The 19035-nt window shown below is 44.7% G+C and overlaps 1 protein-coding gene across 2 annotated transcripts in view; it reads left to right on the forward strand.

Moving 5' to 3' along the window:
* RHBDL3 (rhomboid like 3) overlaps window positions 1-19035 on the forward strand; it is a 90661-nt gene that overhangs the window by 1555 nt on the left and 70071 nt on the right. Inside the window, exon 2 of one of the 2 annotated variants that reach the window (XM_083148254.1) lies at window positions 1524-1547. The exons of the other annotated variant lie outside the window; for it this stretch is intronic. Coding sequence (XP_083004380.1) covers window positions 1524-1547 — 24 coding nt within the window. The remainder of the gene's footprint in view (window positions 1-1523; window positions 1548-19035) is intronic. 2 annotated transcript variants of the gene reach the window in all.

Genomic DNA, 19035 nt, shown 5'->3' on the forward strand with positions numbered 1-19035 from the left:
GTGCTGCACATACTTTTTGTACTAGATCTCATCTCATTGCAAAAACCGAGATGCGATGAGATGCGATATTGTATACAATAATTGTACCGGGTATGGGCACCTTTAGAGGATCCTGTGCATGCTGCATTATTCCAGAGTTACATGGTAAGAGGGTCCTGTGCATTGTGCATGTCTCCAGAGTTACACTGTAAGAGGCTCCTGTGCATGCTGCATGTCTCAGAGATGCTCCTGTGCATGCTTCCTGCCCATAGAGTCACACTGTAAGAGGCTCTTGAGCATGCTGCCTGCCCCCCAGAGTTACACTGTAAACAGTGTAAAGAGTGTCTCCTGCCCCAAGAGTAATATTTATACTGAGGCTCCTTTGCATTGTGCTTGGACCCATAGTTACAATGTAGCAGCTCATGTGCAACTTGCTGTTTTTTTTTTTAATTTAACTTAACTTAACAAAACTCCACAGTGATCAATACTTAAAACCAGAGAATCACATCATACAAATGGATTCAGTACTGAATCCCGGCGTTCAGAATCCCGACGCCGGAATCCCGACAGCCGAAATGCCGACAAGGGGGGGACGTGGATCGCCCCCCCTTGCGGGCTCGCTGCGCTCGCCACGCAGCGGGCCCGGTGCCTCGCTACGCTCGGCACACTAATTTATTCTCCCTCCAGGGGTGTCGTGGACACCCACGGAGGGAGAATATGTCGGTATTTCGGCGGTCGGGATTCCGGCGTCGGGATTCTGAACGCCGGGATATTAACTGCATCCCATACAAATAGAATGCATACATAGAAATCCTGTATCGTCAGACATTTGACACCATTATGCATCTATTGTTGGGGTCCCTATATAATGCATCTGCAATGTATTTGCATGGTTAGAAATTACTTGTGTCATGTCTTCACTAAAAACCTGAAAATAACGGGACATACTAAAAGGAATGACAGTGGAATGACAGTCTTGTCTGCTGATAAGGAATGCCAATTCAGTATAATGGGAGACAATGTCATTTATATGTATATTTCTGAACTTATTCAACATATCAACTATATTTTTGGTATACTTCTTGCTAAGACCATTACACATATGTTACATGCAGAATGACGGCTGCCTCCTATGGAATAACACAGAAAGCAAATGTGCACAGGTGTCCTCATACGGTCCAGTGCTGGGTGTAAAAGCTGCTTTCTGGGTATAGTTACAGAGTGACCTTCATGCAGGCAGTGTTTCAGTGTAAATACCTCCTATGAGCAAAAAAGAATGTCTGCATTATTCTACAGTATATACAGAACGTTTTGTATACATTGTCCCAGATATTACAATGTAGCATGTGTATGTTGGGGTTTCCAACTGGTAGATGGGGAAATCCAGATGTCTGCAGCATTACATGTAATGTTATAGTGGTGAAACCTACACTTACTAGTCCTAGAGGTGCTGATGCCACCAATTCTAGTCTAAACAGTCACATTAGTTTCTAGTGAAAGGGGTTAATAAATCTCTCCCTTTCTCCCCTCTCTACCCTGCCTAGCACTGGAAAGGTCTCTTTATCCAGGTAAGACGCACGCTTTGCTTTACTCTGTGTTTTTTGTTGTGGTGACGTCATTGTGTCATAATATCTCCGTCCCTCCTCCTTCACTGACTGATGTCATTATAAGACATTGCAGGGATTCTTGGAGCAACCCCTGAGAGGAGGCTCCATTATCACAACATGATGTGCATTTACACACACTTGAATCAAGGTTACAGGAGAGTAAAGGTCACTGTGTCTTTAGGATTGACTGTTGATAAAGCAATTTCACTGGATATTTGTTCAGCCTTAAATCCCATGGTTTTACTATAGGGCTTAGTAGGGACAAATGCTATCTGATGTCTGGAACCCTGTGTACAACAATATAAAGTAAAGCTGCTCTTCCAGTGGGTGTCTTGAGATGTGTGTTATTACTAAATGATAGAGTAGAATTGCTAGATAATGTAGATACGTGGGATATGAATATTTTTGTAAATGCTGGTAAGGGTATTCTGTATGTGAAATTACACTTGCCCCCATTCACTGCCGTACTCCTGTGTGAGCATGTTCAATATTTCTCAGTGTCTTTGCCTGTGAATTTTAGGGCTGCAAAACCCAAAAGCCTCAGTTCCTCCATTGCCTATCAAGCCTAGTTTTATTTTGATAATTTGTTCTTTTCAGGTTAGTAATGTAGTAATAGCTAACTGGTTAGTAAAGGATAATAACTAAAAATCTCAGTAAACAGTTAAAAACTAGAGTAGTTAAGCCAATATCTGACTGGTTCGTAATGTAAAGCAGCCACGGAATTGTAGTCTGTGAACATAAACTTCAATGTTGTAGGAGGTACAATACTGGTGATTACAACCTAACCTGCATTGAAAAAGTGACCGGGTCATGTTGGTGTAGCTTGGTTTAGCTTTGCACATCAGGGTGGGAGTGAGGTAACATAACTGACTTGGCAAAGCTGATACATGGCATATTTCAGCTGGTGAGAAAGGGGTATAAGAGATGTGACTAGCAAACACAAATCTCCAAATGCAGAAGTTAAGGAGGGTGTAGTACTTCAGGCTTCATATTTCTGTTTTATATGAAGTCTTGCAGGATGAAAAGTAGTCTTTGAGTTATAATACAGAGGCAAGGGATGTATTGTAATGTGTGCCTATAAGATATAACTGTCTATTGATAGTTATAGGGAGTGGGTGACTGTTTAAAGCAGTGGTTCCCAAACTTTTCTTTTTTTTTTTTTCAATCACGGCACCCTGAAGTATTAGAATTTTTCATGGTACCCCTAGGACAAGAAAAAGTTTGTCAATTAGTCAGAAAAAATATTAAGTAGTTTTTATATCAACTCCTTAGGGTGAAATATGTGGTAATGGACAGGATTCACTTCTATTTGTCCATAATTTGCCTAAAGGTGCCCACACACTAGAACGATTTTTGGGCCGATTGGCCGATTTTCGATATATCGGCCGATATTTACCGATAATCGGTCGAAAATCAGCCGATGCTCGCTCCCGTGGATCTTTTGCTAAATCTTCTGATCTTACGTGCTGCACAAAAGATCAGAAGATTTAACAAAAGATCCATAGGAACGCACACGGGATCTTAAGAAAAATCTTTGGTAAAGATGTGCGCTTGCCTGAAATCTTTTGTCCAGATCGGACAAAAGATTTGAAGGCTAATTTATGCGCACATCTTATGATCGCAGATCTTTCTAGTGTGTGGGCACCTTAAGACATTGGCCATAAATAATTTGGATTGGTCATGGACCACCAACCCAGGGCACCCCTGCAAGTTCCCCAAGGCACACAGTTTGGGAACCACTGGTCTAATGTGTTGAGATTTAATAGTGTAGCAGTAGCATACTTATATTTTGGAAAAACATTTCAGAGACATTGTGCAAGTAGATGCCATTGTGTATCACAGCGCCATACAGTAGCGGGCATATCCTGCTCCACCCAAGATGTTTTTTTTTCCTCCACCAATATGTAGAGCCTCCAATGAACATTCTCAGAACCACCAGGTGGAACCTATAGTACTGTGGTCTGTATGACCATACGAATGTATTTCTGTATTGTTCTATAGTGATTCAGTTGTAAAAGGAGTCCATGTGATTAAATCTATAAATTGACAACAAAATATATTTAAAAAATTAAGTCAATCTTTTTATGTGTCGAACATTGTCATGTCAACTGTTTCTGCTTGTGTTAACTGTTTGTATGCACCGACCTTGTCTAATGTCGACCATTTGGCGTTGACATTAACTGTTGCCCTAGACACTGTCGACCTTTTATACAATAACCGTAATAACTGAGCGCACAGAGTGTCCTGTATAGATCTACAATAAAATGTCTGCAGCACGCAGATCTAGTCATCACGTAGTTTATCCCCAGTGGTTTTCTCTGTGGTGGGAGGATTTTAAATTGGGTATGGATCATTGGATAGACAGCAACTAGGTCGAGAAGCATTAGGTTAACACCATTAGGTCGACATTACTGAAGGTCGACATGACTGAATAACGACATGGGTTAGGTCGACAGGGTCATTAGGTCAACCCAAGCATTAGGTCAACATGAGAAAGGTCAACAGTCAAAATGTCGACATGGGGTTTTCACCTTCTCCCGGGCTCCGCTGCTGGAGGCTGGGAACACACAGAGGCTTTGGGCATGCCAGCAGCTTTCCCGGGTGCTGGGCTTGCCCCCGGCGTTTTGGTTGGCGAGGCGGGGGTCCTGTCTGGTGGATTTCCCAGCGTTTGGAGATGATGTCATCTCCAAGCGCTGACTCAGAACCCGCCTCCACAGCCGGGTCGCACTCAGGTTGGAGCCGCATCCAAAAACCCGTGATCAACCCGGAATTCAGGTGTAAAAGTGGTTTGTGTGATAGGTCTGATGAATGGTTCTTCACTGCTTCACTTGGATAGTAGGCTGATTTATCTAGGATAACTGAGAGGTTTATTGTGGGCTGTTGGGTTGTTCATGTTAGAGTAGAAGTTGTATGATGAATTAAAGTGATTCTTTTACCGGTGGAATTGTCCACAGTTGACATACTTTGTAACTAATAACAAAACTATTAGGGGGGAGGGATGCAACTTGGGTGTGGTATAGCACACTGACAGTCGGGATTAGCCCGACGATGCAATCCCGACTGCCGGGACTCAGACAGCGGGGGAGTGCAACTAAGCCCATTGTGGGCTCACTGCATTTGCTATGCTGCAGGCACAGTGGCTCGCTTCGCTCGCCATCTATTCTATTCTCCCTCGATGGGGGTCATGGACGCCCACGTGGGTGAATAGCCGCTGCACGTCTGTTGGGGTTTTAGCAGTCGGCATTCCGGCGTCGGTGTAATGACTGTCGGAATGCTGATTGTCGGTCAGTCATCTAGCACCCAAGTGATCAATTGTAATATACTAGTAAGACCACTTGAAGCAAAAGCTTCGAAAGATAGTCTGCTACCTTCTGTGTTTGTTCATGTGTGAGAAAGAGATGTAGTTTCACTCTATGCCCGCATATGGCAGTGTTTTGGAAACTCACAGACATATATATATATATATATATATTTATATTTGTAGGTGAATGGCACTCCCAATCCACTTAACAGTACATGCTGGGGTATCTATCCCAAGCTCCAAGTCCATGAAACATAGTCCTGGGCCACCAATAGAATTTGTAAATCAAGGAGAACTCACCAGACTTTTCTTGAAAGTATAAAAATAGATTTTATTACGTCATCAAATAAATATAAGTCGACGTTTCGGTCATCGCAGTGCCCTTCCTCAAGACAAGGCACCAGAGGCACAGGAGGCAGCAGGTAACCATTACAACTGAACTTAGCCTTTAAATACCCATGCTCCCAGCTGTGACAGGCATTCCCTCAATCAAACCACAGAGCAATAAAAATTAGCTTAACACCACCTTTACCCAGCGGTTTACATACCTATAGTGCTGTGTATCTGGGCATATAGATTGGACATGTAAAGACTGTCTCATTACAGTACATTAAACTTGTTAGTAGCACGGAACGCACGCCAAGGTTATTCCGTGCTACTAACAAGTTTAATGTACTGTAATGAGACAGTCTTTACATGTCCAATCTATATGCCCGGATACACAGCACTATAGGTATGTAAACCGCTGGGTAAAGGTGGTGTTAAGCTAATTTTTATTGCTCTGTGGTTTGATTGAGGGAATGCCTGTCACAGCTGGGAGCATGGGTATATAAAGGCTAAGTTCAGTTGTAATGGTTACCTGCTGCCTCCTGTGCCTCTGGTGCCTTGTCTTGAGGAAGGGCACTGCGATGCCCGAAACGTCTACTTATATTTATTTGATGACGTAATAAAATCTATTTTTATACTTTCAAGAAAAGTCTTGAATTCTCCTTGATTTACAAATGATATTATACACATACAACCAATAATCTGATGAGCGCTCAGTCTTTTCAGTTGATAAGAGTGGTCACTTTAAGAACACCTTTCTGCGGCGCTTGCCCTTTCTCCACATTAGAGGCTATCTCCAACCTCAAGATTTTTGGCACATGTAGAAAAAGAAGTGGGAGGAGGCGCGCATGTGAGTATAAAATATAACAGTTTTACTAATATATAAAAGCTCACATACACAGAATTTTAAAACAATCAGCTTATTGTCACCAGCATCCAAAGTCAGCAAATTTCAGGCTTCCCCAGCACGGCGGCTTCTATAGCTGAAGTTCAAACGGGACAGCGTGGATTCTGTACACACGAGCTCCGTCTCACCAAGGGGTGGGACCACCGGTTCAGCGTCAAACAGGAACACCCTCAATGCGTTTCGTCACGATGTACTTCGTCAGGAGGCATGTCCAATGGTGTTGTAGGTAAGTATATATAGCCTGTGCTTCCCCGGTCTCAGCTGTTTCTATTACTCAATTTAGCACATCTACCAAATGTATCTATTAAGTTTATGCTGACAACCCGGCTACTAATTGACTTTAAAAAGATCTTTTAAAAGACATTAAACTGCCTTGGTACAATTCATGTTAAGAAAGGAATATATACTATTTTTATAAATATTATAAAAATATATAAAAAAATACATGGATAACAAAATACATACATAATGAAACCGTTTATACAATTGATACAAATATAACAATAAATCATCTATTTATAATCAAGCTGCATGATATACATATATTGAATATAAAGTAGTGCTGCGGCTCCTTAATTAGGCCATTTATCACCGCTAATGCATATATATTTCTAAAATAGTTAAATATCTAGCCATAGTTAAAAAGATGAAAATAAGAAGAAGATATAGGTTAATACAAGCAAATAATTGCAACATATTCCAGACACTGAAGATCATATGTATATAAACCAATATAAATCAAGTTCCCCATATAGAACTAAATGAGTGAGTAGAAGATCTTATAACTCACTTCAATAAATGAGGATTTAGACATCGCATCTGCGCCACCAATGAGTACTCCCGCTACCCTAATATATATATCTCCATATCATAGTAGCTCCCTTTTGTTTACCTTCAGCAGCTTTTCCTAGGCTACATGCCAGTTTCATTGATATAGATGTGGGTTAGATGTACATACCATTGCAGGGACCGTGCAACTGCATCATATTGTGACCTAAGACCCCATGCGGCGCGCTTAGTATTTCTAAAGCACTAGGGAATGGCAACCTTCCGGTCCTTAAAACCTCCTCACCAATAGTAGAAGGTATAATGGCCCTCATTCTAATTGACTTGTTCCTGTTTGCACAAGGTACCAATGTTTTCTTACTGTACATGCGCATATTTGCATGCTGCTCTGTGGGTGCCTTATATAGTCTTGACATCATGTGACCCAGCCACCCATCCCCGGAAGGCATCGGCTTGCCTGCGTACCCATGGGAACACCCAGCGGTTTCATGGGGACGCCCCCATGGCTCAGAAATACGCATGTGCAAACCCTGACCATCGGGGCAGGGGTCTAATTCGGATCACTGTGTGTGATCAAGAATCGGCCCATATAAGCAAACTGATGGCTCCCATACATCACAGCTATACTGTAGCAATTATCTTATTAGCCTGGTCGGGGAATCGGGAGTGTTGAAAAATTGAGATTCCCCAATAACAGCCGGGATAAGCAAATCTTGGATTTTTAAACATGTTTAATCTCCCTAATTCTTAGACGAATTGACGCTCATTGCTGTCTGTGGATCGGTGGTACCGGTGAATGGAGGAAATGGTGCCGTAAATGTATGGAGGCCTAAAGATGCAAAATTGAGAAAAAAGGCATCTCCATGAAGGAATATGTAGTAAAATGGAAAAAAAAGAGTACACAGGAGGTTATTCTGATTGACTCGCTCGGATACAACTTCGCTTGGAGTGCGTTTCTTAGCCCACTGCGCATGTGTACCGTTTGCTATGCGCATGTGCAGCCACACTCAACCGTGTACGGCCGTAACTCAGCGAACAGAAATACTCTGCCGAGCACGCTCGGACACGGTGGGCGTATCACTGGGGCGTGCATGTGGGTGGTGACAAGTGCTGGGTGTACGCCTCGCTCGAGTCACCGAACGTTCGGACCGGTTCACATGAGAAACACTTGCAAGAAAAAAAGCAAGTCTCACGCCTCACACCCCTGCCGCCTCAGCTGTAAACAGATCAACAGTACAATATTAAAAATTGTGTGAAACATAGATTGATAGTTTAGGTAATCGGGTAATGGTTTGTGCATTACTTCCGTGTGGATTCATGCTGTAGTGTGTTACACTCCAGCTTAGCCTGTTCGCTCGGCCACCTGGCCGTCCATACGCTGCATAATTTGTATGCACACGGTGGCGTATGTGCATTAGCATGCCACTCCCATTTGTGTGTTGATCTGAGCAAACAGATTCAGTGCCTACATAGGCGTGCCTTCGTACCCCATGTGCGATCCTTTGCTTGGCTGCGAGCAAATGTGTATCCAAATGAAATCAACCAGGATAAGGTCCACAATCGGTACCAGTATAAATAGTCAAAATACAGGACTGATATGAGTCATGCATCATTGTGCGTAATCTGCGACTTTATACTAACTTCTTTGCAACAAAGAATAAAAAAATACTCCTAAATACATAGTACGCTATTTGTGCACTTAGGTGCAGAACTGAGAAAAAGGAGCAAAATTAAGTAAAAAGTACACAGCGTGGGACTCACGGTATGCATCCTGTGCAATATGGTGCAAATGGACTTTTTACATGTGGAGTCGGTGGCAATGTTTATTAAAGGATAACACTTAAGGCCCCCATACATTAGTCCGACTTGTCCTAGGGACAAGTCGGACTTGATTTCCCCTGCAGCTCCCCAGGAGAGGACACACGATTAGGCACTTGATGTGCCAAATTTTGCATATGATAAATTGCATAGATTTATCATATGCAGTCCCCGGGGAGATGCAGGGGGAGAGCTGAGTGGGGGACGCTGGGGAGCTGCAGGGAACAGCCCGGCAGGGTGAGCTGACAAATAGTCAGCAGGTGGGGGACGCTGGTGATCCGGGCATGGGGAGAGGCTGGCAGGTGCAGTGGGGCAGCGGACACATAGGCAGCGGGCGGGGGGACGCCGGTGAACCGGCGAGGGGAACAGTTCACGTGCTGGGCAGGAGGACCAGGCAGCCGCAGCTGCAAGGAAGAAAAACCCAATACAAAGAATGGTGAGAGAGCACTCAGCCAATCACTGCCTCCCCATTCTTTGTATTGGGTTTTTCTTCCTTGCGGCTGTCTGGTCCTCCTGCCCAGCATGTGAGCTGTTCCCCTCGCCGGTTCACCAGTGTCCCCCCGCCCGCTGCCTATGTGTCTGCTGCCCCTGCAAGCCTCTCCCCATGCCCGGCTCACCGGCATCCCCGCCTGCTGTTCCCTGCAATTCCCTGGCGTCCCCCGCTCCCGCTAACCCTGCCAGGAGACTGCACATAAGATTTAGGAAATCTTATGTGCAGCCGGTGCGGCTGCCCAACTCCGATCCGATACGCACGGGGCTGTGCATCGGGTCGGACAGGGTGTCAAAACATGCGATTTGGAACGATTTCACGCCCCGAATTATCCGAATCGGGCGAAATCGGGCCCAAATCGCAAAATGTATGGGGGCCTTTACTGAACAGCTCTACTATATGTGGATCTATATAAAACCAATATCCGCGCCGTGTGCTCTCCTCCATGGCTCTGGTCATGTGATCGCTGGCTTCTGTTCTGCGACCTCATTCACTTGATGCAGTAAACTTCTGTAAATACAGGTTTACAGCAGATGACCAACTGACAGGGTACAGGAGCCACACGTAGTTAAAAAAAGGAAGAAAAAACTAAGAAAAACATGGTGATAAGTGAAATAAAGGGTTTGGAGCAATGTCTCATGAAAACTGCCCCAAAATCCCTTTAGTACATTTAACTGAAACTAAAATAATGTAAAAATGGTGTGAAAACACCCCTTTTCACATTATTGTACTAAAAATAATGTAAATAAATCTGTCCCTATGTGTGATTTGTTTTGTTTACAAAATTAAGTGAAGAAAAAAAAAATTATCTCGGAAGAGTGCGTTGGTTAAATAGAGCTGGTGATGCCATTGAGTGTGTGACTTTTGTTGGTAGTCAGTTCTGAAATATATACAGCCCTGAAGACAATGGAGGAGATTGTACTAATATACTGTAGTAAGCATGCTCCACATTACAGACCATTGCTAACATTCCTCTGATTGTTGCAATGAGATTTCTGACATACCAGCCGCCCAGGCCCTGTGTGTCAACAATAATATGATCTGTTTTGTACCACCCACTATTTTAATGTGAAAGGCAGACATACAATCTTGTCTGTGCATGTTTTAAGCCTGTTTCCACATAGGGATGTATTCAATGCGGCCGACGAGGCATATTTTATGGCGTGAATGGCTTGTTTTCGGGGAAGCCATCCTCACCGTTTAAACACCCCCCCCCCCCCCGCGCCTGCTGCTCATCCTATTCAACGTTCCGGGGGAATCCTCGCTGTCAGAAGACGAAGAGGATTCTCCCAAACGGCGTGAGGCTAATGCAGGGAGCCCGCTGCATTTAGCCAAGAGCCTTACCATTTTGGTGGCCGTACACGCCGTTTCCACCTCGCTGTAAAAACCCAGCAGGGCAGAAACGGTGGGTGCAGGTGGTCAGTTGACTACTGACCCGCGAGCTGTGATGGCGAGCAATCAGCACTGCTCACCATCACAGCTCGCTAAAGAGCATTGAATATATCCCATAAGCCTTCTAGAGACCATAATCAACCTGTCTAATCTGATCAGATACCCTCGAATGTCGGGGAGTCCATCACCCTCATAGATCCTACATCTCTTTCCTGTAAACTATACCCATGTCATCCATTATGCAACCTAGGTTATCTCCTTTAACCTGTTGTTTAATTTACTTTCTTTGCTGGAGAGGTAAAGGCATCCTGGGGTACCCAGTATGTTACTTGGGGGATCATGAGGTCCTAATTAGTCTCTGTTGAGAAGTGGGTGTTTCTTGATGATGGGATTTGCAATATCGGGCCTTGCCTCCTCTCTGCATGGACTCAATTTGTGTCAATGCACTGTGGTGGGATGGCTTCTGATGAAGTGCAATCAGCAAGGAAACTCATTAAACATACTAAAGCTGGTAATACTCTGGGTGATATAATGTTAATGATATGCATGATACTGATATTGTTAATGACACATTGCAAACATCGGCCAGTGTGTATGCTCAATATCATTAACGATGCTCGCTCATTACTAGCAATTGTAAAAGTTATCTAATACTGTGAAGCCAAATTTAGAGGGGATCCAATCCTGGATTTCGACTGTTGGAACGTCCCGACAGTCAGAATCCTGGGCCTTTTATACCCAGCTCAACTGTAACTCGACAGCCGAAATTCAATGTTCTGGCTGTCGGGTGTCAGAAAGTGGGCGTGTCGGCTACAAAGGCCGAGGATTGTTCAAAACCGGCCGTGACTTCGACAAACTGAGGCCGTGTACGACAAAACAGATCTGACTTGTTTTTATAGTTGGATCTGTTTTATCGTTATCTGCTTTTAATGCTGTCGGAAGCAGCAGCATTGAAGAGCGTCTGAGATTGAATACCCCCCCTTAAGTATGTACCCATTTTTATACAATAGCTGGTTTTTGTATTATGAATGTAATATTTGTCAATAAATTGTTTTTCTAGGAGCCTTAAGAGACATATTATTTTAGTCTGTGAGCACAGCCAATTTTCTTATTTCTTGGCAGTAGCATTACAAACTAATAACTAATTTTATGATCATTCCTAGGGCCATTAGTGATCATATTTGTGTGGTGCGATTGCCTGATTGTATGAATCACCCCATCACAGTCCCACTAGATTGCTGTACGAAGACACAAACTCCACTTATTACTTCCTTTCATTTTCCTGCTGGTCCTCTCTCAGTGGAGATCCAAACATTATTGTATGTTTACATTCTAATTGCACAGTATACAGAGATAAAGCTCCCGCCAGGAGTACTAGATAATGCTGTTACCTCATTATACCACAGTATGCAAATCTCCTCACCTAAGAATTCTGGGTAGTGTTCTCTTATATTTTATAATCACACAGTGCACAATGTGAACATTGCAACAAGATATTCTGAGTAGCTTAATGATGTCTTACCTTATAATCAGAGCATACACAGAGTATTGAACTTCGGGTAAGGAGCTGCCCCTAGTTTGTACAGTAAATCCGCCTGCTGGTAAAAATGAAGTCATCGCATTGAAATATAACTTTGGTGCAGATGTATAAAGCAGTGATAAGGGAGGAGGTGAGCCAGTGGATGAGTTGCCCATGGTGACCAATCAGCTCTGAAGTAATAGTTATAATTTGCATAATATAAAGTTGATTGGTTGCCATGGGTAACATCACCACTGGCTCGCTTTTACTCTCTTGTCACTGCTTCATACATCTACACTCTGACCCTTCCTGGGTCAGTGAATTCAATTTCATTGGCATAGCCAATGTGTGAGCATGGGGAGTGACTTCACTCTGCTGCTTAATCTGTATAAGCCATCTTGTGTTAACATTTCAGTGGAACCCTGTCCCCCTGTACTGTAGTTCCACTTGCTCATAGGCTTTCTGCACATCTGGCCTCCATCTAATACCCCTTTCACACCAGAAATGCAGAGACAAACCCGGGAATTAAATTCCAGGGACATGCAGGGACATTCCCGGGTTGGGACCCATTCACACATGTTTTTGAAGCAGGGACAACCCGGGTCGGCACCTTTCACACTGAACCAGGGATGACACTGCATTTCTATGAGAATAGCATTAAAAATTGCCTTTTTTAGTCTCACATTAGATTATTGATTATTAATAATTAAGACACAAAACATTTGTAGTGTTTCAGCCTTTGTTTACTTGTATAAAACAAATTAAAAGGCATATGAAAGCATCTTCCCCTCTAATGAGTAATAGCTCTCACCTCCTCATTTGTCCAAGAAATGGCACACATTGCAGGCTTTCAGGGGTTAAAATGAACTTCTGGGGTCTGTGGTGCCACAGAACATGCACACTGTCTCCCTGCACGCTGTATGCTGTCTCTGGGCGTGTCTGTGAGTGTCCACCACAACAGGATGTTGCCCTGCTAGCAAATCAGCACTAGCAGAGGCAACACGGGAAGGAGGGACATTTCCCTGCACCCTTCACACCAGCCAGTAACCCTGGAAGGACCCGGGAGCAACCCTGCTACCTAGCAGGGTTGAATTGCTAGCAAATTACCCTGGGAATTTGTCCCTGGAACCTTTCACACCAGAGCTAGACCCGGGAATTTAGGCTGGTGTGAAAGGGGTATAACTGAATAAATAGGAGTCTATGGCTGTCTCCCTCCCTCATGTAAGAATGTAAACTCTCCCGAGCAGGGCCCTCTTCTCTAAAATGCTTTTCCTTTTCTTATTTAAACCATCTTCAACAGCAGCAACTCACGCAGTTTTGTGCCACCCTGATACTTATTTCAGTATTGTCTGCTGGTGCAGCTATGCTGATGTACACAGTACTTGTCCTGTATTGTTTTCAACTGTCAGTCACCATTTCCTGTTTTCATTATTAAGTGTATTGTATGTGTATTCAGTCATTGGGTGCTGCTGATCCTTTGTGGCCCAAATAAATAAAGCATATGAATAAGGGCCCTGGCAAGTGGAGAAGGGCTATGGAGAGGGAGGAGGTGGAACAGCCCACAAAGGGTATCATCCCCCTTCCTGACACTTTTACCGCATTTTTGCATGTATTAAGGGGTGCCACTGGGGCTCCAATGCAGAGGGTAATGCCAGCTATAGCTGGCGTTGCCCTATAGAAACCTATGGGTTTCTTTCTACATTGCTATTTGAGGTATGCGTTGCATGCGCAGAGGGACTCCCAGGCCTTAGACCGATAAGTCAAGGCACCAGAGCGCATCGCAAAGGGCACCTCTTATCAGGAGAGCTGCCATTAGCATTATTAATCGCAAATGTTAGGACTGATATTAGCAGGATGGGTGGTGGGATGTACTGCAAGTACTCGGTACATCTTGCCTATTGTGTGATCATATTGTGCCTATTATGTGACCTTTATTTTCATTGCTTTATATGCAAACTACTAAAAGCCTGCACATAATGCTCTAATATGGAGTACTGTACTAGATCACAAGTGAATTTCCTTTTTTTTTTTCAGTTGGCAAAATAGAGCTCTTCAACTTAAGTAATAATGTCAACAACTTGTATCTGTGTTGACTTTTATGTGTTAGGCTCTATGGAGACACTCACATGGATAGTCACACAGACACACGAACAAGTCTGACACACATAGGGCAAGATTTACTAAAGGGAAAATGCCGTAAAACCCCCGTTTTACTGCATTTTCCTATGTATCAATCCCCGTCCGCCCCGTTTTCGCAAGGCTGGGTATCGCCACCCCCTGGGTGGGGATACCCTATAGAAGCCTATGGGCTTCTTTCGCCTCCCGCCGTACGACATCCGCGCCTCCCCCCCCCCCCCCCTCCCGTCCTCCAAAATCGCAGGGGGACGCTGAGACGCAGGGGGACGCTGCCAGCCGCCGGGAGGTGACGGAGACCCCCGCAGCCCACATCACAGGTATCGCGGGGGTCTCCGTCACCGCAACCCGATGCTGGCCGCATATGTTAGTACATATGCGGCAGCATCGCGGCGGCTGCAGTGCGAAGGGCGGCGATGTATGTTAATACATCCCGCCCATAGTCCGATATTTAATTACCGTTGAAAAATCATCAGGTGTAGTTTCCTGATGTTTCCCCAATTTTTTCCGAGCTATCCAATTTTGAGGGCCGGAAAAAAACAACAACACATTTACGCCCGAAAATACACAGTTTCAGTGAAACCTCACTGCCTCAGGCAGGGAAAACAAAATTCCGGTGCCGGCTTATCGGGCCTAATAGAATAGGCTTGTGGCTATACAATTACATAAATAGACTGTTGTGCATGAATACAGATTGTAGTGCGCATGTGCCTGGCTATCCATACGATAAAATTCTGCTACTTTTTTGTCCTGCCGTACGCATATTGAATGACAGGAAGCTGGCATTTGTGAGTGGGAACCGGCCATTTTCTGTAAGTGTCAGGGAAAACACAGATGTGCCCAGGGGTTTGAGGGGAAGTCATGTGAAGTCAGCTCTGGCCTGATCCAACTGCTTCTATCACAGCCGCTGAGTAAGTCCTTTGCTAAGCACAGACTGCACACACTTCACAAATATTTGGATGGTGAGTGAGTTGCTTCAACAGGGCGGGATTTTATTCAGACTGGGCAGTGGCTATGTAATTGCAGCATGATAGCAGGGCACTGCTAAATCACGCTGCAGTGATCAGGTCTGAATTAGTTCTGATCTGAGGTATTTGAATATCGGCCATGTTCTGACTACTTTATAACGGAGTATACACACCCATCAATTATGACACGTTTTTGATTCGATTTTGCTTCTAGAAACAAAATCTTATTGAAATTGAATCTAAATCAATCAGTGTTTAGCTGTATTCGATGCAAATTCGATCCCAATGGGGCACCAGGATCGAAAGCAGGAATAGACTAGGCAGGTAAGTCTATTTCTGCTTTGCTCTCCAGATCTAATGCAGCTAAATGCAGCATCCCCCCTCCCTCCCACTGCACACCGTACTTCCCTCCCTCCAGCACCCGCCTCATCCCGGCGGGCATCTGTATCGAATCGGTATCAACAGCCACCGATTTGACACATATGTACACCCCTTAAAACAAAAATCTGGAGCCTACCACAGCTTCTTGGAGTGTAGGCAAGTGTGAATCTATGTTTTGCCTGAATTATGCCATCATGTGATGCTCTGCAATTCCTCACTCTCCTGGTATCAGTGACCACTACAAAATGGGTGGTCTTCTAAAAATTCAGGGAAATCTGGCACATACTGTATGATGCTTCAACTAGTGATCCTGTGTAATGTTCTGTTATCTCATAATCACACAAAATGGGTGGTCTTCTAAAAATTCAGGGAAATCTGGCACATACTGTATGATGCTTCAACTAGTGATCCTGTGTAATGTTCTGTTATCTCATAATCACACAATATACTATGTCATATATGGCCTACTGGCTATTGACCCATACCCAACAGCAAAGATACAAATGTACCCTCCTAGCCTAAATATACCACGTAGATGCCTGGTAGGAGTGAGCAACTCTGCTAGCATTGGGCATCTCTTTGGGCTGTAATTGCATTTTAGTTGCAACTAGGACACATCAGCAGATTAAAGTGTTATGTGACACTTGTATATAGGTTGGCCAATCCCAGGATCGGGATTGGTGGGTTCCTGGGAGTTGGCCCCAAAAGGTCTGAGATTTAAAACCTGGGATTGGAGTATCAGACGCTGCCCGGCTGTTCCCGACCCCAACGTGCGGCCTGCGCAGCTTGACTTGGTCATAGGTCACACCGCACAGGCCGCACCTCCCTCGCCAGAACCCTCCACCTACCAATCAGCGGTCCCAGTGGCCAATTGTGCTCCTAGCTATCCTGAGCGCTCCAAACGCTTGCCTCCTCTTCACTGCTCTGCCGCAACGCTGCCACCCACCCCACTCCCCCAAGTAAGTAAATGTGGGGGGTGGGGCATTTTTCTTTAAGGGATGCCTAGGAATTCCGGAATTGCAAATTTTCTTGCCGGGATTGAAAAAATGCGCCAGGATTGGCATTCCTACTTGCATATAATGTGTGACTGAGGGGGGTATTCAATCTTGATCGAGTTTCTCACCTGGTGAAAAAACAGCAAAGATTCGCCTATCAGCATTCAATTGTGGGCATTTTAAGGATATTTTCATCCATGCTATTTCATTTTTTTTTTTTTTTCATAGCCTCAAAGACACACATTCACAGTGAAAAATTGGCACTGGGATTTAATAGTCAAATTCGCCAAAAAAAGGGGACAAAATTGCAGATTTTTCGCCTGCCATTGAATACCACCCTGAGTCTGTATACGGATCTCAATGGAACTGTGTTGGAAAAATGCTGTGTAACCATCAATGATGATCAAGGACACCTTTGATCCTACTGTCTGCTTCAACATTGTGGATGTGGAAAATTGTATTTATTCTCACACCTTGCATATTTGAACATGGAAATATTTATTGAATTCAGTCACTGAAGGGCTGTAGTACTTTTATGAAAGGGTTACCAATATCCATAGTAAAAACACTGCAATATAACATCTATCCATCTATCCTTATATCTATCTATCTATCTATCTATCTATCTATCTATCTATCTATATATATATATATATATATATATATATATATCTCACAGAAGGAAATAATACAGTGGCTTTTTGAGCGAAACCCTGGTATTTTCTCCTTGGGTACAGTCCTATGGAACCAGACGTTTCCTCTCTGCTTACCAACAAAGTAGTAATCTTGCCTAATTGCTTAAGTGACACCTCTGTTCCAGTTTGCACATACATGATTTACGGATTAGGTAAATTGGCAATCCAGCAGTATCCTCTATTTCTCACCTCAAGATCACTGGTTGTTGGTCAAAGTTCTTTATCCTCACTATGGCCCTTATTCTGGTCGGTGCGGATATATCCGCGTGCGTTCGGCCCGCCGATGTTTTGTGTCTGTGCATGTGCAGAGGCGTCTCTGCGCATGTGCGAGCGGGGCGTACGGCCGAATCCCGCATGATATGTGAACACTCCGAACATGGGGTGGAGAGGGGCGTGAAGGGCTATTTGGGCTCATTACCATATGCATACGCCCCGCGTTTCATGGGCGTTCCCATGCAAACGCTGGGCGTACGTATGGTAATGCGGCCGTGACGCACGTGTAGGGGGCGGACATATGACATCGCCAGATGTCAGCTGCCCGCCCAGATCCCTGCTTTTGCACGGAAAAATGTCCGTGTGGTCTGAGGTTGCGGGAGCTGGTGGAGCACTCGGTCCTACATTCGATGGTCTGCGACCATCGAATGATGGGGGAGGTTCCCTTAGATGGAGGAGGCATATACCGTGAAAAATACACGTGCGGTCCGTTCGGCCAGCTTCTTACCGCGTACGGGCGGAGTTGACGATCCGTATGGAAGGCGGGGTTTCGCACGCACGGTCCTGGCCGCATAATCGGATCCGGCCGCACCGATCAGAATAAGGCCCTATGTCCAATTGTTGTCATAGAATTGTTATAAATAAAATAAATAAGCACATGTGGCATGAGATATGGCACAGGTCGCGTGTATCAGAAAGGCAATTTGCCTTTCAATCCCATATTAGCGACTATGAGGGCTATTCAGTCCTTGGTGAATTCTTTGCCAGGTGAAAAATCTGCAATTTTTGAAATTTTTTGGGCAAATTCAATTTACTCTATTCAATCCCAGTGCTAAAAAATCCAGCATCGGCGAAATTGCCACAAAAATAGACAAAAACGGGGCAAAACCACTAGTGATTGAAGGCACTTGTGTATTTTGGCGGCGGCCCCGATCTCCATCGTGCAATGTTTAAATCGCATTGCATGCCATGCACCCGATGGCATGCGATGCAACGCGATTTTTGCCCCCTATGTGATAAAAGATTGTATAAGCACCCTAATGGGTGCTTACAATGTTAAATGCACCCCCACGCCACCCCCCCACTATAAACGTGAACCCGAAGCGTGGCGAGCGGCGGCGGTACGCATCCTCCGACCTTTTCATACCCCCACTATCCACGTCGGCGTGGAGTTGAGAATAGAAAGTGTGGCGAGCGCAGCGAGCCACCGAGCGGACGTGGATACCTTCACAGGTATCGGAGTCCCCTCGCGGGCTTCACAGGTATCCGCGTCCCCGCGCGGGGCTCGGTGGCTCGCTGCGCTCGCCACACTTTCTATTTTCAACTCCACGCCGACGTGGATAGTGGGGGTATGAAAAGGTCGGTGGACGCGTACCGCCGCCCCTCGCGGGCTCGCTGCGCTCGCCACGCTTCGGGTTCACATTTATAGTGGGGGGGTGGCGTGGGGGTGCATTTAACATTGTAAGCACCCATTAAGGTGCTTATACAATGTTTAATCGCATCGCATCGTATGGCATTGTATGC

Source organism: Crinia signifera, chromosome 6 (genome assembly GCF_055691185.1).
Source record: "Crinia signifera chromosome 6, ASM5569118v1, whole genome shotgun sequence".
Taxonomy (NCBI): Eukaryota; Metazoa; Chordata; class Amphibia; order Anura; family Myobatrachidae; genus Crinia; species Crinia signifera.